Here is a 21,165-nt window from a genome sequence, read left to right on the forward strand (position 1 = left end):
TGGGGGAATGAGGCCACAAGGAAATGCCCGGTGCGGGAGAATAAAAACTCTTTGAGAGTGAATCCGTCTTTGATTGACAGCAATTTCGGCTGTTAATTAGTGCCCAGGATGCCCCTCAGCCCCCCGACCTTGCAGGAGCTTGCCCTGGTCCCGCAGTTCCCCGGGGCACCCTGAGCCCCACAAAGGTTGATGGGATCGGGCTGCAGAGCCTCTGCCACCCCTTTCTCCCGTGTCCCAGCCCCAGCGTGGGGAGGTCCTGCGTGAGACCAATTCCCTGGAAAAACCACCCTCCACCCCGTCCCACCCATCTCCAGCACAATCCCAGGGAAAGCCGAGCCGCGTTCATGCACCACCGACCCCCGAGCGGTTCTAATCTTCTGGTTTTTTTTTAATTTGCCTCACAAGGTAGAGTACATCCAGGGAATGTGCAATGTACAAGGAAAGTGCTGGGCAGGCGAGCGCGAGGGGAGGCGGGGGTGCCCCACGGGGCCCGGGACTCGTAGCTAGCAGGCGGCACGCTCAGTCGGAGGGCGCGTCGGGGGTGACGAAGGTGCCCTTCTGGTCCCACTGCATGTCCCGGATGCGGCGGATGGACTGGATCTGGGGCTGGAAGGCAGACCACTCGTTCCAGTGTCGGAAGTCTCCGGTCTCAAAGAGGTACTGGTAGCCTCTGTAGCCAGGGTACTGGTAGCCGACCCAGCTGCGGGAGAAGCAAACACAGGGCAACCTGAGCGGGGTACAGGCAGCAGCCACGGGGCTGGAGTGTGCTCGGGGAGCTGGCAGGGCCAGCGCTGGGCACCAACCCCTGGGGGACAGGCCATGCCACCAAAAACAGCCACCCCACCAGAAACAGCCAAGCCACCGAAAACAGCCACCCCACCGAAAACAGCCACGTCACCAAAACCAGCCATGCAGCGCTTTCTGGCACCCTGCAGGTGCTCAGAGCCACAGCAGTGGGTCGGGGAGGACAGGGAGCCTGCCACAAGGCAGCTGCTGCTGCAGCCCGGCTTACGTTCCACTGGGCACCTGCACGCTGCCCACGCGGTCGCAGAAACCATAAGCCCAGAGGCTGGGCACATCGTCCTCCTGGATCTCCATCTTGTTGCCCTTGAAGTCAGCAGACTCGTAGAGGGAGATTTTGTGGTCCTCAGCCTCCTGGGGAAGACAGAGGGAGGATGCTGTGCGGTGCCTGGAGCTTTGCCAGCCAGGCCCTGGGCAGACCCCAGCGGGGCTCTCTACTCCCCAGCACTCACCATTTTGATGGGACGCATGGACATGAAGCAGTCGCTCCGGTAGCTGCTGGACCAGGTGTCCCAGCGAGGGTACTCGCCCTTCTCCAGGATGAACATCTCCCCACGCATGTTGGCCTGCTCATAGGCCACCCAGCTGGGGACAGAGGTGGGCAAAGAGCGGGTCAGGTGCCACCCAGCGGTTCCCCTCCTGCTCAGCCAGCCTGAAGGATACTGCAGGGATCTCCAAAAACGCTGTGGCTCCACCACCGTGCTCCCACCTTTCTCCCAGCCCTGGCACTGTGGTCTGTGCAGAGACAGTGCTGATCCATGAGCTCCTGACTGGAAGCTTTCTGGTGTTTCTGTGTGGTGCCAGCAGGCATCAGCACTCTCAGCACTCCTCTTCCTCAGCTGGGGAGCAGCAGGACCCCTGCACAGCTGGTGATCCCCACGCTGTCACCCTGCAGAGTCAGCTCAGGACTCTGTTGTCCCTCCTGCCTGGGCTGTGTAATCCTGGCACGCCTCAGTGCTCCAGCACCAGCCAGCACTGGCACCCATCCCACTGCTGGGCGTGGGGCTCACTCAGCTGCAATGTCACCTCTTCAGCAGAGCCACAGAGTGCTGCAGTGCTGGGAAGGTCATGGGCTTGGGGCTTCAAGAGCCCCCAGCACCACAAGAGTCCTGCATTCGCTGCTTCCCCTTTCCCTGCAAAGCAGCTCTTCCTGCAGATGCCAGCAGGGGTTTTGCTGATGGCAGGAGATGTATTCAGGTACCCCAGGCTGCACAGCCTCCAGCTGGCTGCTCAAGCTCAGCTCGGTTGTTTTGCTTTTCTTTCCCTAAGTACATTTTTGGGTGCAGTGTCCTATCGGTGCCTCTCAAGGAGCTTCTGAGGACCCCAATGACACCCAAATTCTCTGTCCTCCCAGTTCTACCCTTTCTATGTCTAGTGCAGCTTCCCAGATATCACTTCTGAGCTGCTCCCAGGCTGCTCCATCCCCCCTTTGTTTCAAGAAGAGAGAGATATTCTGAGCTTCTAATAAAAAAGTCATCAGTGCTGCGTGGTGTCATTCCAGGTGACCAGAGGTCCTTCAGGGATGCTGTCAGGACAAGCCACGTCCTGTGCATCCTCCCCACAGCAATTCCAGCCCCCCTGCATTCCTGGGCACGCCGTTTCCAGCCAGGCACGGCACGGTGGGATGCTCTTTCAACTCTTTCATCCGTCTGCTCAGTTATCTGCTTTGGGGATCGTTTTTGTCCCTGCCTGTGTCAACTGTTCCCACGGCTTTGAGACCTGCCCAGCCCCCTTGTCGCTGCTCAGCTGCCTGGGTACAGCCTGCCTGCCCCTGCCTGCTCCAGCCTGGCCCAAGGATCCCATCGCATTTCACCCTGAATTCTCAAAATCTCCAGGTCCCTCGCCTTCCCTGGACAGCTCCAGGTGGCGGATTTCATGGACATCTTTCCTCAGCCCTCGGCTTTGATTTTGATGCCTTGCTTTGCATGTGGCCCTGGCATCCTTCCCACCTGTCCTGGCCCTCCCATCCTCCTGGAAGGAGATCTGGGATGCCTGCTCTGCTCCTGTGCTCTGCTGTGCTCCGCCCAGGTGGCAGGGAAATACCCCTGCATGTCACACGGTGCCCAGGGTGCCCCCAGGGCTGTGTCCCCACCCACCAGGGACATCCCCAGGGACACTTACGGTCCAGAGGTGACAATGACGCTGCGCACCCGGTCGAAGCCACGGTCAGCCAGGTTCAGGCACTCGGCAGTGAACTCCATCTGCCTGCCCTGGAAGTTCTCCTGGTCGAAGACGACGATCTGGGGGGGCAAGGGAAGGGTTGGATGAGGACAGGGACACTCAAGGAGGGCAGGCTGGTGCTGTGTGACCCTGAGCACACTGCTCCACGTGTCCCCCTTGGCTCTCCAAGCGTTCCTGCAGCTTCTTTGATGTGGTGCCAGCCCAAGTTCTGTGCATGGGCAGCCCCAGCACACGCTGAGCACAGCAAGGTTCCCCCCGAGCTGTTCCTGCTCCACGATGGCTTCATCCTGCCCCGGTTTTGCTGCTTCCAGTGCCCACACTGGTGGGAAGGAGCTGCTTCTCCAGGTGTTCCGTCTGCGCTGTGGCCTTCTCTGCCTGGCACAGCGTCACCAGAGCCCTGGTGTCACTCGCTTCTTGTGCCAGCCCTGCTGCGGTGCCGCAGTGGCACGCTGGTATCACTGTGGCATTGCAGTGCTGGCCCTGTCACCCCTAGTGTCCCCTCCACCTCCCCACAGGACCCCAGCACGCAGGGGGTGACCAGATGGAGCAGGTGACAGCAGCCAGCCCTGACACAACAACCCAGGGAAGAGCACTTCCAAAGCCTGTGGTCCCCAACAAGCTGTGCTGGCCGAGGAACCCTCAGACCGTTCCTCCTGCAGCAACTTCCCAAATCCTATGCCTGCTGTCAGAGGAGCAGAGCAGGGAGGGATGGCATCACCCACACTTCCACACTCCTTCCCCCGGAACAATCTCCTCCTGTCCCTTGTCCCTGCGTGTGGGGAGCCACAGGGCTTACCCTGAAGGCTTCTGGGGAGGGCTCCTCGCCCTTGCTGTTTGCGACAGGAGCAGGGTCGAGGGATGGGGTTGGCGCAGGAGCTGCCTTCTCCTTCTCATCCGCAGCCTGGCCGGGAGCAGCGGGTTTTGTGGTCTCAGACATCGCGGTGGTGGGCTCAAGTCTGTGACAGGGCACCGGCAGCAGGTTAGAGGGAGGCATGGATGTGGCACCCACAACCCGCCCCGGGAATGGTAACGCCAGGATGGGGACTCTCAGTGGGGTGGGTGGGCAGGGCCAGGAGAGGAGTTGATGGAAGGCTCTCCAGCAGGCACAGGCATGGGGTCAGTCCTGCCTTCACCAGGAGAATCAAGGATGTCCTGGGCTCCACACTCTCCTTCAGTTGTCAGGAGAGCCCATAGCCTCCCAGAACTGTGGGGCTGCCCTGGGCTGGGGCCTGATGCCATGCCGGGCACCGGGCTGTCCCTCACGGGGTGCGCCTGGGAGCCTGAGGGGCACCGGGGCAGCGTGTGAGGGGTGGGAAGGGGACAGCCCTGCTCTGCTGAAGCCCTGCAGCTGGCACCCTGCTGTGGCCCCGCAGGTGAGTGTCACCAGCATCTCCCCGGGGACTGGAGGGCGGTGGGACGCTGAGCATCGAGGTGCTCCCAGACACGACCACCACAGCGGCGGCCACGGCTTAGACCCTGAGTTTCCCTCTCCCCACCACGGGTCCGGCTGCAGCCCGGTGCCCGGGAACTTTGTCCTCTTACCTGGGCAGCTGCTGCTTCTTGTTGGAGTGAGCGGGCTTGTGTTTCGGGGCGCCGCGAGGCCCCCACTTTATAGCCTGGCAAGGGCAGACCCCCGGGCGGGCGCACAAAGGAACTGCCAGCTCATCAGTGTCTGCGCGGCCGCCCAGTCATCACATCCTGCAAAGCGCTGGGCGAGCTGGAAGCCTCTCCCCGGCCCCGTGCCCAGCCGCTGAACCCAGCACTTTCCTTTGTGCCCCCGGCACAACAGAAGACCTGACCGTGCCACTTTGCAGCGCGCCCGGCACCCGCTGCCCCTCGTGCGGCCGCCCCGGCAGGGCATATATAGCCCTGGCACGGCCCGGGTGGTGCCGGCACGGCACAGCAACACCATCCCTGCCCAGCGCCCCGGGCCCGCGGGGACACCCCGCTCCAGTCGGGTGCCACCGCCGAGGGTGCGACAGCCCCGCCGTGCCCGGCCTGCAGCCGAGCTGTGCCCCTTTCTCCCCTCCAAACACTGAACCTCTCGCTCTGAGCATCACTCCGTGCCTGCAAGTGCTGCCAGCGCTGCCCTGGAGATGCCAGACAGCGAGATCTGAGAGTTCTCAAATGCTTCAGGTTTTTTTCCAAGCGATGTGTAATCGAAGCTGACACTTTTCGAACCACCTGAGTGCCTGAAAACGGTGTTTGTTTTCCCTTGGGAATGTCCCTGCTCGCTGGCAGGGCTGTTCCTTTGCTTTGTAGCCCATTTTCCCCGTGCTGTGCTCACCCTGTACCACCCGTGGTTCTGCCACCAATCACACTCATGGGTTTGGGGTGCAAAACTGGATCTGACTGGCGCAGGAGGGTGGCAGAGTGACAGGCTGGGGACATACTGGACAGTCCCTGTGGCAGCTCAGCCTCTGGTGCCACATCTCCCACTCCCCATAGCATTTCAGAGGTCCTTTCCCAAGTCTCTCTGAGCCTCTGATCAGCTCTTCTCCACCTCCACAGCCCTGTCCAACACCCCCCAGCTTCCCGCAGCATCCAGCACCAGCAGTACCTCACCCGAGGGTACAGGGCTCAGAGCCCCGTGTTTTGCCCTCCTCTTTTGTTCCCCTCATGTGTCACCCAGCAGCGGTGGGATCCAGCCGCACCCTCTGGGCTATTGCGCAAAATCCCGAACAAAAAGAACGTATTGATCCCTTCTTTTCCCGAGGTTTTGCAGGAGGTGTGCTGTGCCCGTGACACGGCTGGGTGCGGGGTCTGCTGCCCCGTTGGCCTGGGCACTGCCCCAGTCTGGTTCTCATCTTGAAGCTGGGCAGTGTTTTAGAGTTCACGATTTCAACTTGCGCTCGTTTCCATGGTTTTTATCCAGATTTCTCATTTAACCTGCTCTCTCTCCCTCCCAGAGCCAGGGTGGGTGTTCTACCTGTGTTACCTCCTGCAAGTCTCACCCACCCCCTGCTACTGGCTCTGCTTCCTCCTGGCCATTAACCAGCAGGTCTCACCCACCCCCTGCTCCTGACTCTGCTTCCCCTCCCAACCCCCAGCACGTCTGAACGTGGGCATTGGAAAACCAGCTCAGAGGGGCCGAGCTCTGCTCCTGATGGCTGCTTTGCTCACAACTGAGCACTCAGCAACCCCGTGGTTTTCCCTGAACCAGTGCCGTGGCAGGGCTGACAGCAGGGATCTGTCCTTGACCATTCCCGAGTCCTGCTGCCTGCAGAGCTCCCGCTGCTGTGTCCCTGCCTGGCACTGAGTGGCACCAGGGGTTCACCCTGCCACAGCCAGGGCTGCAATGGCCACGTCCTGCTGCCAGGACACGGTGTGGACAGCGAGAGAGAGGGGGTCGCTGTGCTGGTGGCCAGAGCAAGCTGAGTTTAGCTCAGGCCGCAGTGAGAGGCTGGGGACAAATTGTGCCAATGGCAAGAGGGCTTTTGCTGGGATTGCAGGTGGCAAGGACAGCCTGTGCAGCCCTTCTGGGGCAGCCAGTTGTGTTGAGCCTCCCCAGCTGGCCTGCTCTGCCTCCCCCAGGGTGTCCAGGGCTCACAGGGCTGCTGCAACTGCAGGAAGGGGACTCCAGCTCAGCCACCTGGCAGTTTTCTGGCAAATTCTGTTCCAAAACACAGCACTGCCTGGGAATGTGGGTTTTCCCATCGGGCCCAAGAGCCTCCATTGCCTGCTGCCTGCTCTGAAGGGCAGTCTGGGTGAATGCATCTTCCCAGTCTTTGGGCACAAATCAACCCCGGGATGATTTGTGAGGTATGTGGGTCACTGGGAGCAAAGCTGAAAGGTGTTGAGGTCCCCAAAACGTGGGTGCAGCAAACTCTTCCCAGTGTGCAGAGGCAGGAGGCTGCTGCAGCTCTTCCCAAGTCATCACCTGCACCTCCAGCCTTTGCAACCCACCACCACCACTTTTCGTGTCCCTTGTCCCCTCTTCTCATGGTGTCCATGGCTGCTGTGTGCCCAACCTGCAACAAGCTGTCCCAGATTTCGGGGAGAGCTGTTCTGCCCTTGCAGGGAGAGCAAGTGGAGACGTGTTCTTCCTCCTACTTCCCAGTAATGAAGTGAGGAAACCTCCCCGCGCCCCCAGTGCACTGCCAGAGCTGGTACACCACCCCAGCCCAGCCCTACGCCTAGGAGGGCACATGGCAGGAGAGCTGGCAGAGCCTGGGGGTGATGTCCTGGCTCTGGAGCTGTGGGGTGGGGGTCAGAGCCCGTGCCCGGTGGGCCAGCTCGACGTCCCGGCTCATCAGCGTCTCTGACACGGTGCCTTTGTTCTGCCCGGTCCCTCCTCCCCGCCATGTGCTGAGTTAGGGGTTTCAGTAATGCTCTCCTGGGCTCTGTCTCTATCTGGAGGCTATAAAAACCCAGCTGGAGGCTGCCGGACATGTCACCTCCCCGGGCACCAGTGCCTCACCCAGGTAAGCGCTGGAGCTTGGGGAAGCTGCCCTGTGCCCATGGCTGGGGCCTGGCAGAGAGCAGCTGCGGGAACATGTGCAGGAGCATCCAGGATCCGGGGCTAGACCTTTCCTCGGCACCGGGAGCCGTGGCGGGGGATTAGGGGGCTTGGGGGATCAGGGGCTGTGGCAGTGGCAGGGTGTTGATGCTCAGCGTGGGCACATGGCCACCTCTGCAGTGCTCCCTGCTCAGCACTGCCCTGCCTGCACCGGCTGCCAGCACCGGGGCTTTGGCTCAGGGAGCTGCCAGAGGGAGGAGGAGTTTCCCTGGGCACGGGCAGGGATGTTTGCCAGGGCCAGGTGCCCGCTGGGCCACACGGCCCTGGTGGCAGCTCCGGCTGGGCAGGGGGAGCCACAGAGCTCTTCGTCTGCTCCAGCACGGAGTAATCCCCTTGTTGTCCCCCACACTGCTGGTGAAGGGATCTGCATGGGCTCCTGAGGTCGTTTTCATCAGCTTTAACAGTGCCCTTCCCCTGTGCTCTGGCAGAGCCACCATGACCCACCGCTGCAAGAAATCCTCTGGTCTCTGGAAGGTACGGGAACCTGGGCAGGACCATGCCTTGTGAACACCCGGGAACAGGGCTGCAGCATCTGCTCGGGTCCTCGGCATTCCCAGAGCCCCCTGACTCCTTCTATTCCCCCCAGATCGTGGTGTGGGATGAGCCTTTCTTCCAGGGCAAGAAGCACGAGTTCACCACCGACTGCTACAGCACCCCGGAGCACGGCTTCAGCACCGTCCGCTCCTGCAAGATCGAGAGCGGGGCGTGAGTGGGGGTCCCGGGGCATTGCCACCCCACGGATGGATAGCAGGGGGGTTGGAGGATGGAGGTCTCCAGTGCCTTTTGCCACCCGAGCCACGGGGCTGCCTCCTCCGGGCACCGCTGGGTGCAGCGAGCACAGCCCCGGCTGTGAGCGGGGCGGTGGGCAGCCCGGGGGTCTCACCCCTCCCGCCCCGGCAGGTGGGCAGGCTTCGAGCACTGCGGCTTCCAGGGGCAGCAGTTCGTGCTGGAGCGCGGCGAGTACCCGTGCTGGGAGGCATGGAGCGGCAGCAACGCCTACCACGTGGAGAGGATGTGTTCCTTCCGCCCCATCGCCTGCGCCGTGAGTGTCCCCAACCTGGCTGTCCCCGAAGCCAGCTGCTGGCCGCCGACAGGGTGGCAGCGCCAAAGCCGTGCCCGTCTTGGCCGCAGGACCACGGGCGGAGCAGGTTGATGCTCTTCGAGCAGGAGAACTTCCAGGGCAAGCGGGCGGAGATGAGCGACGACTGTCCCTCGCTGCCCGCCCTGGGCTGGGGCAGCAGCACCGTGGGCTCCTTCCTCGTCCGCTCCGGCGCGTGAGTACGGGGGGCTCGCAGCCTGCCGGGAGCCGGGGTCGGGGCACCCAGCAGAGCTGAGGGTGCCCTGGCAGCTGCCAGCACCCTCCCGGTGTCCGCAGCGCGGGGACTCCGCGGTGCCGCCAGCCCCGAGCCACCGCCGCTCTCTGCTCTGTCGCAGGTGGGTCTGCTCGCAGTACCCGGGCTACCGGGGCTTCCAGTACCTCCTAGAGAGCGACAGCCCCGCGGGCGAGTACAAGCACGTGCGGGAGTGGGGGTCCCACGCGCAGACGGGCCAAGTCCAGTCCATCCGCAGGGTCCAGCAGTGACCGCCGTGCCGGAGTCCCCGCGCCGCCGGCCCTGCGCCCTGGGCACCGTCTGTCCCGCGGGGAGGAGGGGACAAAGCTCAATAAAGGCTCAGTTGTCCAAGGCGGCGCTGGCAGTCGGGGATGGGGGGCCGCGGGGATGCGGGGCCGGGAGTGGTGCCACTCCTCGGGGCAGAGCAGGGCTCTGCGGGGGCAGGGATGAGGTGGAGGGGAATTTTTCCGCCCGGCTCTACAGGACCCTCACATCCCACCACCCCACAGACACCATCTGCTCCGCCAGCACCTGATAGGAGCTGGAAGGAGCTGCAGGATCAAACAAGCTGCAGGTGCACTTTGTACACCTATCCCTGCATCCATGCACACCCTGTACCCATCGCAGCACTCTCACACACCTGTACACCTCCCTGCACCCATCCTGGCACCCATCCCTCACTCCCTCACACCCAGTGTGCAGCCAAAGCTGGGAATGCACAATTTCCAGCCAATGCTGGGCCTGGAAAAATTCCACATTTCAGAAGAGCTCTGGAGAAAAAGTTTGATGTGGTGAAATTGTCCCATCCGTGACATTTGCAGCAGCAAGGCCACCAGCGGAGGGAATGCTGCCCAGGAAGGGATTCTCTCGGCAGGAAATCACAATTAAAAAGACAAAATAGAAGAAGAAACAAAACGTTTTGGGATGGGCTGGGTGAAACCCTCAGGCAAACCCTTCCGGGGCCGGCAGCCAGCGAGACCTGAGGAGCAGAGGGAGCTTCCAGTCCCCTCCACGGCCACAGCTGGGGGAGCCCACCGTCCTGGGTACCCCCCGGCCCTGCCCAGCTCCTCCCCAGAGCCCCGAGGGGACGCGGGGTCCGGGAAAAGGGCCAGCACATGGCCAGGCACGGTGGGCAGCTGGCGGCGAGACCGGGGGTCCCCGGGGAGCCGGCGGGGACTTGGAGAACAATGCGGGAGCCCAGCAGCTGCACAGCGCTGCGGAGGGGCTGTCACAGCCCCCGCACGGGAGGGGAGCTGTGTCCCCAGGCTGGGCTGCCCTCTCCGCCATCCGTCCCCACCGAACCCGGCCGCATCCTGCCCACCATGTCCCCAGGGCAGTGCCCGACAGCCCCCGCCCAGCGCCCCTTGTCCCCTGGGTCACACCCATGGCTGTGGGTGACACCGCAGCGGACGATGTGCTGGCAGGGGTGACAGTGGCCTTTGCAGTGGCTGTCGTGGCAAAGGGGTCTCCCGCAGCGGGAGCGGTGCGGGGATGGTGCGGGAGCGGCGCGGGGAAAAGGTGACTCGGCCGCATTTCCAGCATTAAAATTTAATGCGAGTTGCAGCATCCTCCTGCGCCGTAGGTAGGGCCGGGGCGGGGGGGCTGCTGGAGGAGGAGTTTCCGTGGCCGCCTCTTCCTCAGTGATGCTCTGGGAAAGCTCCAGCACAAAGGAGCGGCGCGGCGGGCAGGAGCTAGCGGAACCGGCGCCCCCCAGCCCCAGCCCGACACCCCGGGGAGCAGGTAACGCACCGCGGACATGGCTCGGCTCCCTGCGGACGGGGATGGGGCGCCGGTGGGGTCTGGGGGCGCGGGGGGGGTCGCAGGGGGGATGTCGCCGCGGGACTCGGGGGGTCCTGGGGCATCGCTCAGGGCGGTGGGGGCGCGACTGCTCCCTTTCGCTCCATTCCCAAAAAATACCCTTCCTCCCGCCCCAATATATAATTCCCTGGTTATAAAAAATCCCACCAGGACCCCGCCCCGGCAGGAGCCCCCCACTGCCCGGGGGTTCCAGGCAGAGGCAGCCCGGGCCCCCTCCCTTTGTGAGGAGAGGGGCAGCGGCGCATCCCGCAGCGTGTTCCCGGCCACATCCCGGTGATCGCGGTCCGGAGGCAGCCTGGCCCTCCCCCGGACACCGCCTGCAGCCCCCGGCCCAAATCAGAACTAACCGCTGCACCGCTTGTTTGTATTTTTTTTTTTTTTTTCAGAATCCTCATCAAGAATAGGGCGCCTGCCAGGTAAATGGATTCTTGCCTGATTTTCAATGCTCCTGGGAGGATTTGTAGCCAAAATGCTGTTTTTCTGCTTTGTCTCGACCCCCACCCCCCCTCATTTTCTCTTAAAGCTGATGATCCTAGGCGGGGATTAGAGGCGAATTTGGGGCCAGCAGCCCCAGGGCACAGCCCAGCCCTTCCTTCCCCTCACAGTTAACCTGGCAGATGCTCCGGGCTCTTGCGGAGCCATTTTCTCTCCCTCATTGTCTCGCAGTCTTTTGTGTGTGCGGGTAGGTCCTGCCCGGGGAGCCAGGAGGAGCCCAGAAATAATCAGGTTTTCAGGCTTTCCGGGCTTGCAGGGAGCCTTTCACACCCTCACACCCCCCTTCTCCCAGCCCAGAGCTGCAGACAAAGGCAGCAGCGCCTGGCATCACTGCAGCAGCACCGGAGCCTGGGCTCTGCTGGGTGGCAGCGAGGGTCGGGCAGCGCTGGCAGGGCACGGGGCAGGGGTGTGTGGCCACCCCGCTGTGATCTAGGGGGTCAGAGTGCCCGGATGCCACATTCCAGACATCATCTCTCTGGGATTTCTCGCGGTAGCGCCGTGCCTGCTGTGCCCCCATCTCCTCGCCCCTGCCTGCGGTGGAGCTGGTGCTCCTCTCCCTCTCTCCTCACTCGAGGAGAAGGTTTAGCCCCCATTTAATTCGGCTGTCCAGCCCCAGGGACACTGTCTGTGCCACCCACGCGCGTGGCAGTGGCAGCCCAAGCTCTCTCCCAAGACGAGCTCTTGGCTGTCTGCCCAAAATTTGCACCCTGGCTGCACGAAATTGCTTTTCCCTCCCTGTCCCCTGGGATGTGCTTCACTGCCAGGCGAGAGAGGCCATCCTGCCGCGGTCACGTCCCGCCTGCCCCACCGCAGGCACCTCCCGCTCGGATCCAGGCAGGGGATCCATTTGCCAGATGCTCAATGGCATCTCCAGCTCATTCCCGCTGCTCAGCCCCACCGCAGCTGGGCTGCAAATGCCTCCTGGACGTGCTGTCCCCACCAGAGGGACTGTCCAGCCGGCAGCGCCTGCGGCGTGTGGTGACAAAGAGCCGTGGGAAGCAGGAGCGGCTCTGCAGCTGAACTGCAGAGTCATCACGGCTCTGCTCCCCCGGGACCTGCCGCTGTCCCGGTTTGCCCAGGCGGGCAGGGCAGGGCAGGGCAGGGCAGGGCAGAGCAGGCCACTGACATAGGCTGGCTGCTGGCACCAGCCACGTGTCCCCAAATCCCCGAGGAGGTGGAGCAGCACCCACCACAGCGCGGCTGTGACCGCCAGTGGCCCCAGTACGACCAGTGCCTGTGGAACTACAGGGTCACAGCGACCCAGCTTAACCACAGGGCAGGGGCAGAGGTGGCAGCAGCGGTGGCAGCAGCAGTGGCAATCAGGCCCTGCCTCCAGTGCAGGGCTCCCAGCAACAGGTAGGACAGTTTGGGGCATTGCCACCATTTCTGGCATGGTGGCTCCTGACGTCCCTCTGTGCCCGGTGCAGCTCCACCCCTCTGCAAGGGGACAGGGACAGGAGGACCCATGCCCAGCCCTCCTGCCAGGCTCCTGCCAGCTTGGCAGGGCTGTGCCTGAGAATGGTGCCCTGTTTCTCTCCCTTGCTGCGTTGGTTGTTTCTTTTGCAGCTGCTAATGACTGACCTGAGGTCTGTTCACACAGTCCCCTCGCTGCCTCCCCAGCACAGAGCCACACGGAACAGGGGACATTGCACAGCACTGGCGTAGCTGGTGACCACAGGTAGGACTCTGGGGAGTGGACACAGGTAGTGCCAGCCCCACACTCTCCCATTCCTCGTGAGCCAGGAGGGCGCTGGGCAGCCAGGACCAGCCTTCCTCCCCAGGGTCCATCCCCTCGAGGGTTTTCCCCAGGCCCCAGCAGCATGCAGGGGGTCACGCCATCCCCAAGGCCACCTGCATGAGAGGATGTGTCCCCACGCATGCCCAGCAGTGGGGAGGGGGTGGCTGCCACAGCCCTGGGTCTCACAGCATCTCTGCTCCCCAGTGCCACCACCCCAGGGGCACAGCCCCAGCTCCTGCCTGGCCAGACTGACCGTGTCCGGAGGCTCAGGAGCTGCCATCGCCACCAACACATGATGCCAGAGCCAGGCTGGCCCCAGCAGAGTGCCTTGGTGCCCACAGCCATGGGCTGGAGCCACGAGCCTGGCCACTGCGGGGGACACAGCCTGGGAGACTGCAGTGGTGACACTTGAGGACATGGGGCTATGTGTGCACGTGGTTTTCCTGCAAGGTGCTGGGGTGTCCTGCTGCCTCCCAGACCTTCCCCTTCCCTGAACACAATGTAGGAGGAGGGAGAAGGGAAAGGGAGCAGGGGTAGAGCTGTGCCAGCTCCTCATGGAGACACAGCCAGAGCCCAAGGGGACCCTGTTTGTCCCCACTGATCCTCCCCTTCCCTCTGGCTGTCAGTGAAGTGCTGGTGCTTTCTGCCCTGGAGGTGCCATGTCTTGGCAGCACCCTGCCTTTGCTCCCCTTGGAGAAACACCTGGTTTGTGGTGCCTTACCCCAGACACTGCCAGTGATGCTTTCTCCCCTTCCTTCTCTGCTTCTTCCAGCTCCTTTAGACTCCTTTAGGCACTGCTGGGAGTCTCTCCTCCATGCATCCTGTCTCTCACATTCCCAATCCCAGTTGTGGGAAGCACAGAGGGGGACACTCACTGCTGGGGCCTTTGGTACCTCCTGGCAGGGATCAGAGGGGCAGAAGCCTGCTGAGCATTTCATTCAGAGAGCTTGTGTCACACAGCCTAAACCCTCCACTAACACCTTCCCAAACGCCAATCCGGTGGCAAAGCCCAAAAACGCCTCCTTGCTCTCGTGAGCCAGAGCCCTGCTGCTGCTGGGCCCTGCTCTGCATGCTGCCAATATTAACCTACTAACCTGCTGGGACCCCTGTGCCCTCCCTGGGGCTGCCACGGCCCCTGGCACACGGACTAACCCACTAACCAGCCCAGCGCATGCCCTACTAACCCACAGCAGCCCTGCCTGGCTCCCACTAACCACGGCGGCAGCGCTGCCTTTAAAGGGGAACGGAAAAGCTGGGAAAGGGGTTTGGAAGTGCCAGGTGTCAGCGCCAGGCTGCACAGGCAGGGATGGGCAAGGGCTGTGGGCTGGAGAGAGGACTGGCAGCCCCGGTCCTGGGCAGCAGAGGGGACTAGCAGTCCCTGTCCCTGGTAGCCCTCGGCGGCATGAGGAGAGGGTTTCTCCCCACACGCCCTGCCCGGCTCTGCCTGTGGAGCCTGTTGCTGACTAGGAGCCTAAAACGGTTTTATCAGCAGAAGCTTTTCAGTTCCTTTTTAAGCCGGTAGATCTCTGTTACTAACACATTCCTGAACTGAATTAAACAAACTAACCATTGCTGCTTTTCTCTTCATTTCTCTTCCAGTGTGTGTGTCGTCTAAGGCAGACCAGTGCCCTGCTTCTGTTACTAACCTGTTCTTCTGTTCCCACTGTACTAATCCTCCCTGACTGTTTCTCTCTTGCTACTAACAACTCTCTCTGCACTTTGCCTCTCGGGTGCTGTTTGCCATGACAAGTGACAGTGGCTCCTCCTGGACTTACCTGCAGCACCTGATTTTTGGTGCCGCAGAGCATCCCTGGCTCCAGTTGGGTACCATGGGAAAGAAGATGCTCAGGTTGGGGCACTCTGAAAATTTCCCTCTTGGCCTGTTTTCCAACAAATTTCATGTGGCACAAAGAGGAAAAGAGGCTGAGTGGCTATAGGACAATACAAACCCAATAATAATGACAGTAATGGCTGTAAAGGCCCAGCAAACCCAATTTGCAAAGAGATTCAGCCACAGAGAGAAACGATTGCAATGAGCCTGAGCTTGGGGCTCTCCTGAGGCCCCAGGTCACCTGTCATGGGCAATGTTCTCATGCTGCTCCCAGCACTGGCGCTCCTGGGCTCCTCTCTTCACCCCCTTTGTCTCTCCACAGCTCCTCTTGTGCCTGGTGCATGTGGAAGCCACTGCTGGCAGCGTGGCCCTGACTAACTCAGCTCTGTGTCACTGGGTTGGTCCCTGCAGGGTCCCCTGGCCCCAGAGGTGGGCAGTGGGTGTCACAGGGGGCTCTGCCATCAGGCCATGGGGTTTGCTTTCTGTCTGATGAACGTCCCCAGCCTCTGCAGGGATCCTGCCAGGGTGAAGGATCCAGACCCTGCCCTGCTGGTGTGGCACATCCAAGGCACAGCAGCGTTCACGGCTGCCATGAGCAGTGGGGCAGAGCCAGCCCTGTGTGCCAGCAGAGGATGGTGGCCCTGGGCAGACCCAGACAGTGTCCAGCTCTGGTTGCCCTCTCTTGGCTTTGCCTCGCACTCACTGCTGCCATGGTGAGGGCCTCCCCAGCCCACCTGCTGTCACTGGCTGTTGTCACTGTCACCCCATGGCAGCTCTCCTGCCTGCACTGGAAGGCAGAGCTAGAGCGGAGTCTTCTGGGTGGCCCTGTGACATTGCCACCTCCCTGGGCATCCCAGCCTGGTCCTTTAGCTGGAGAGTCTCTCTCAGGCTGGTGGGGTTGTCCCCTCCCCACCCAGCTCTGTGTCTGTCCAACCTCCACCTTATCCTACTAATCCCCCAACACCCCTTCCTCTGCACGGCTGGCACCAGGATGGGTTTTTGGGCTGATGCTCCTGTTTGATGGAAGGGGGAGACAGGGCCTTGCTGTGGCAGAGTGGGCAGCACAGGGACAGGACTGGGCCAGGAGGACAAGCCAGGCTGGGCCCAGGGTGGGTGGGTTCAGGGCTCCTCTCTGTGGGCACAGCCACAGTGGGGCTGGACACCGGCATGGCACGAGGATACTCTGGTCCTGGGGTGGCCTCAGGAGTCCCACAGGTCGCCACAGCCTCGAGGACGTCCCCACAGCTCCGAGGATGTCCCCACTGCCTGTAATGTCTACTGTGAACATGGCAAGTGTGCAACCACCTCGCAGTCTTCTGTCTTTGTGCGGTGTGGGGGGCTGGGGGAGCCGTGTGAGGCTGGGCTGGGGGTGCCCCAGCTCCCAAAGGGGGGTGGGGGGATAGGACAGGCTGTCCTCACCGCATCACCCTACTGAGGAGCAGGGGCCGCCTGGGATGTGGCGGGACCGGCGGGGCTGGTGCCGGGCAGGAGCGCAGGAGCAGGGTCAGCCCCGGGCACGGCAGGATGGCGGCTCTGGGGGCGAGGTGCCATCGCCCGGGGAGCAGAGCGGGCACGGATCCCACGCTGCCTCCCAGCCGGGAGTCCCGGGGGTCGGCGGGGAGAGCTGCGGGAGCGCGGAGCGGGGAGGAGGCGACCGGGGGCTGCGGGGCTGAAGGGACTGAAGGGACTGAAGGGGTTGAAGGGGCTGCGGGGGCTGAAGGGGCTGAAGGGGTTGAAGGGGCTGCGGAGGCTGAAGGGGCTGAAGGGGCTGCGGGGGGCGCGGGGGGCTCGGAGCACTCGCCGGTACCGGGCCTGTTGCACGGCGGCAGGTGGAGCTCGTGCTCCAGGAAAGCCCCTGGAAGTGTCCAAGGCCAGGCTGGACGGGGCTTGGAGCAGCCTGGGATAGCGGAAGGTGTCCCTACCCGTGACGGGGGAAGCGGAAAGAAACGAGCTTTAAGTCCGTTCCAGCACAAACCATTGGAATCACCACGGTTCTGGGATTCCAGCTCGGGACACGATGGTCACGCCGAGCAGGACACTGTGCCTGCCTGCCCATCTCCGGAGGGGGAGGCTGGACCCCACCCCGGCCAGCTCCGTCCCCTGCCCGGCTGCTCCTGGCAGAGCGGGAGGGCAGCAGCCAAACCGCGCTGTTTATTTTCTCAGCATCATTTTGACATGTCGCAGCGAGTGTCCCCAACCCGTGCTGGCAGGGAACGTGTGCGAGCAGGGGAAATGCCGTTCATTTGCATCAAATTGCTCCGCGCTTCTGCGAAATGGATCCGGGGCGTTTTGGGGAGAGGCTGCGAGCGCGGGGCTCTCTGCCACAGAGGGGTCCTGCGGGAAGGGCTTTGCTGGAGGGATTTTGGACACCCCGAGAACCTTTCCCAAATGCCCCAGTGCTGGCCATGGGGCTGCTGAGGGAGCCAGGGAAGCAGGCAGGGAGCCAACCCAGGGAGCAGGTCCTGGGCAGTCCCATGTCTGCAGCTCTGCCCAAATCCCGGCTGCATGGGGAAGCTCAGTCTCTCTGTTCCCACATCTACAAATATTAAAAAAACCCACAAATTTTCCATTCCCTTCCTCTCTTTCAGGGAAGCAGTGCAGCTGTGCTCACCACTGACCCTTATCCAGGTTTTTCTCAGATCCTGGAGCTTTACCCCGGGAAGCATCATGTATTTGCTGTCCCCAGCACCTCACAGGGACACAGCTGGTGTTTGCTCCACCTTAACTGGGAAAAGTCATGGGCATCACTCCCTGTCACACAATGCCAGCATCTCCCTGTGGGGCTGGTGGAGCAGGTGCCCTGGGCAGTCAGTGTGGCTGCTCACCTTGGGCAAGGAAAAGCCTTCCTCACAATATCCATGCCCACTGCCTGGAATCCTCTTGTTTGCCAGATAGCTCTGTCTGTTCCATATCTCGCAGCAAGCAGAGCCAAGAGTCACATGTGGAATACTGAGTGAAGCTGGAGCTGAGGCAGGACATCCTGGCACGTCTTGAAGCAATTATAGTATCAGTTACAGAGCTCGGCGTGTGCAGAGCTGCTGTCCTTCCCTCTTCCACCCTGCAAACAAGGCAGTGGCTGGGGCTTGGTTGGGCACCAGGATAAGCCTTTAAACTGTCAGAGAGCAGGTTTAGATTGAAAAATTCTTCCCTGTGATGGTGGTGAAGCCCTGGCTGTCGCTGCCACATCCCTGGAAGTGTCCAAGGCCAGGCTGGACAGTGCTTGGAGCAACCTGCGATAGTGGGAGGTGTCCCTGCCCATGGCAGAGGTGGCACTGGATGGACTTTAAGGTCCTTTCCAAACCATTCTGTGATTCCTTGCCATGCCAAGGGGTCCCAGATCCTGGTTTCTTTAGGATCAACCACGTTTGGGCTCTTCCCTCCACCGGGAGCAGCCCCAGGCCTGTGCTGCCACACTCTCATTAATATGTGGGATTGTGAGGCGATCCATAATTAGATGCTAACTGAGTTTTCTCTAAGTTGGGTGAGGGAAGGTCACCAAGGTAGGACTGGAGTCAGCTTATTGTTATTATCAATCAATAACCTATTTATTTTCCAACATTCCTATTAACCTCTGCGAGCCACTCGCCGTTTCCCTATGAAAGGGCTGTGCCTCTGCTTTGCTGACTGGACAACTCTGATTGAAAATGGAGCAGTGACCCGACCCCAAAGGCAGAATCCAATTAAAATCATTTTCATTTGCAGATTAATATTTTTTAACATGTTCTACATCCCTTGCTTCAGCACTTCACACAGGAGCTGCTGCCTCGTTACACGAGCGCGCGTATCAGTAGTGCCATAAGAAAATAATTACAATTAATTAGACACGGAGACATTAGGACTGTCCTTTCCCAGGACTGAGGGACAGTGGCCAGCTGGGTTGTGCCACCCCCATGGTGGCAGTGATCAGGATATTTGAGGCTGGTGGGACAGGGCTGCTGTGCTTGGGGTGAGGAGAGGGACAGGGAGGTCTCAGTGTCCAACTCCTTGTCCCTCTCTCCAAGTGCCATCCCCAGGGACAAAGGTGGGCGTCCTGTGATGAAAGAGACCCCCAGTCATAGTGTCCATCACACCACGGTGAGTCCCATCCTTGTCCCCTCCCTGAGCATTGCTGAGCTCAGGAATCACCTGGTGCAGCTCGGTCTCAAGGTAAAGTCTATTATTAATAACGTGACTTTGATAACAAAAAGATTAAAATTAGGTTTATGGTTTGCCGACTGCCCTTTCCACGCTGCAATCATCCCTCATCCATATTCATGAGCCTCTCATTAGTAACCACTGCTTACAAGGCGGCTAAACAGCCCAACCCTTCAGCAGCCACCATCTCCTTAACTGCTTAACTTGCTCGCTGATTACCAACATCAAATTAACTCTGCAGAACGGATCTAATAAGCTTCCCGGTGGCTTCAAACCTCCTTGAAAATTGCTGTGATGTCTCCATGGGGCCCTATTAAAAAAAATCCTTCCCCTGTGAGTATAACAGGGAAGGCATGGGGCTGCTGCCGGTGCCCAGCCCTGCCCGGTGCCCGGGGCAGCTTTCCCGGTGCCCCGCAGTGCCCAGCGGAGCAACCCCGCTCCGTGTGGTGCCTTTTGCACCGGCAGTGGCTGTTCGAACTGATGAGCTGTTCTCCCTGATCCTTCATTAAACACTCCAAGACTTAATTTCGCTGTTTGGTAGCTCGGGGGTTGCGTAACAAAAGAATAAATAAGAACGACCTTTCCATTTAATTACTTTTTTTTAAGATGTGGGAAATGCCTGGGCTCTCTGGCAGAGGATGTGTGGAGGTTTGGTGATGTTTAGGAGTGAGAGGATCAGCCTGATGATGCTGGCTGTGGTCTGGGCCAGCCTTGGGGACATCCCACAGTGGCAGGGAGGACAAGCCATGGGTTAGGGAGAACACTTGGCACAGAGCACGGGGGTGAATCCCTGGCGATTAACTCTGCCGAGTATTCCAGCAGCGGCCACGGCCGTGCGGAGGAACGCCAGGGAGCGAGGGAGCCTTCATCCCTCATTGCCATGGCAACCGCGCACAGGGATGGAGAGCCGAGGGGCCTGGGGGGATGCATCCCTCCTGGTACACAGACCCCCGGCTGGGGTGGCTGCTGAGACACCCCCAAAACCCCCTTTGGGGCAGGAATGGATGGGCTGCTCCTGCTGGGATGTCGTTGGCTCCATCAGCCGGACCCACCTGGGGCTCAGACCCCGCTGCCTGCAGCCAGGTGGGATGGGAGATCCATCACTGGCACATCCCTTGGGACAGCAGGCAGGGCTGGCTGCACCCCGTTCTCCCAGGAAAGCTGTGCAGGATGCCAGGCCGAGCCCCCAGCCCCTGTGCCACCCTCCCTGACCCCCCTGCACGGAGCCCCCCAGCCTGCCTGGTGCTGATGGAGAGAGCTGGGTGGCTGCAAATTCCTGCATCCAGCCCGTATTTCCTGCCTGCTGGAGAGTGCATCTTGCAGCAGGCACAGACAGGGGAGATTTAGGAGGCAGGAGGTGGAGAATTTGTGTTCAGGCTCCCTGTTGAGCAGAAGAGGAAGGAGATCCTCAGCCTTCTGCCCAGCTAGAGGAAACCTTCTCACCTGGCCCCAGCCCAGCCCAGAAATGGGGCATCTTGAGCAGGGAGAAGCAATTCTGCACCCTGATCCCTCATTTTCACTCCACATCCCTCACCCACAATCCCCCCTCCGTGCATATTCTCCCCAGATTCAGCCTGATATTAATAATGGCTTATTTCAAGCTTTCAGCCCACTTTCTCCGAAGAAAATATTTATCCTGAGCTCCATTTTCCATTTCTTTTCAATTACCCAGGGCGGATCACCGCCCCACAACTCTCCTCTTTAGCCATGAACACAAATCCTATTGCCTTTTCTCTTCCTGTGTATTTGCCCTTTGATTTAAGCTGCATTTTCTCCTGTTTTCATCAGTTCTGCCTCTCTCCTGCTGTATATCTCCCTGTTTATCTACTTTCCAAAGGCCTCCCCCTATTTCTCCGGCCCAGATCAATACAGCTGCAGAGCCGACTGGCAGCTCCTTGCTGCTGCTGCCTGTAGTTTTTCTTAGGGGACTTGTCCAGTATTTCTTGTTAAGCTTCTGTCTCAGCTTGTTCCATTTCTCATTAGGTTTTAGCACTGGCATTGTAGTATTTCTCGCATTTCCATGCTGCCCAGCGGATCTCTTGGAATTCTTAATGGCCAGGCTTAAAGCCTCCTCTTTAGTGGGCTCCTGGGTCCTCCTGGCAGGCTGGAAGTGCTGAGGAGTGAGACACTTGGATTTTCAGGTGGAGGAAAGAACGGCTCTGGCTCCAAGCTGGGCCAGGAGTTTTGCTTACAAAAGGGGCGGTGGGGGTTTTTTGCATTTTATGATTGTTTTTCCAGGGGATGCATTTTCGTCCTGCCAGAGGGTGGGGGAAGGATGGGATGGGATGGGATGGGATGGGATGGGATAGCAGGAAGG

The 21,165-nt window shown here is 60.8% G+C and overlaps 2 protein-coding genes and 1 long non-coding RNA gene across 3 annotated transcripts; 2 read left to right on the forward strand and 1 right to left on the reverse strand.

Moving 5' to 3' along the window:
* Window positions 1-383: 383 nt before the first annotated feature.
* CRYBB1 (crystallin beta B1) lies at window positions 384-4,126 on the reverse strand. The gene is given in 5 exon segments (XM_085075703.1): window positions 384-700; window positions 1,013-1,244; window positions 1,247-1,386; window positions 2,923-3,041; window positions 3,779-4,126. Coding segments are annotated over 5 exon segments (870 nt in total). The 5' UTR covers window positions 3,977-4,126; the 3' UTR covers window positions 384-519.
* Window positions 4,127-7,933: 3,807 nt separating this feature from the next.
* On the forward strand, window positions 7,934-9,183 carry CRYBA4 (crystallin beta A4). The gene is made up of 5 exons (XM_085076335.1): window positions 7,934-7,975; window positions 8,088-8,206; window positions 8,402-8,543; window positions 8,633-8,775; window positions 8,936-9,183. The coding sequence occupies exons 1-5, from the start codon at window positions 7,937-7,939 to the stop codon at window positions 9,081-9,083; spliced, it is 591 nt and encodes a 196-aa protein (XP_084932461.1). The 5' UTR covers window positions 7,934-7,936; the 3' UTR covers window positions 9,084-9,183.
* Window positions 9,184-10,416: 1,233 nt separating this feature from the next.
* Window positions 10,417-16,018, forward strand: LOC146430240 (uncharacterized). The gene is made up of 3 exons (XR_014855301.1): window positions 10,417-10,572; window positions 11,037-12,823; window positions 13,088-16,018. It is a non-coding gene; the product is annotated as an uncharacterized LOC146430240 (long non-coding RNA).
* The last annotated feature ends 5,147 nt before the right edge of the window (window positions 16,019-21,165 follow it).

Source organism: Lichenostomus cassidix, chromosome 15 (assembly GCF_008360975.1).
Source record: "Lichenostomus cassidix isolate B80296 chromosome 15, HeHo_3.0, whole genome shotgun sequence".
In the NCBI taxonomy this organism is placed as follows: Eukaryota; Metazoa; Chordata; class Aves; order Passeriformes; family Meliphagidae; genus Lichenostomus; species Lichenostomus cassidix.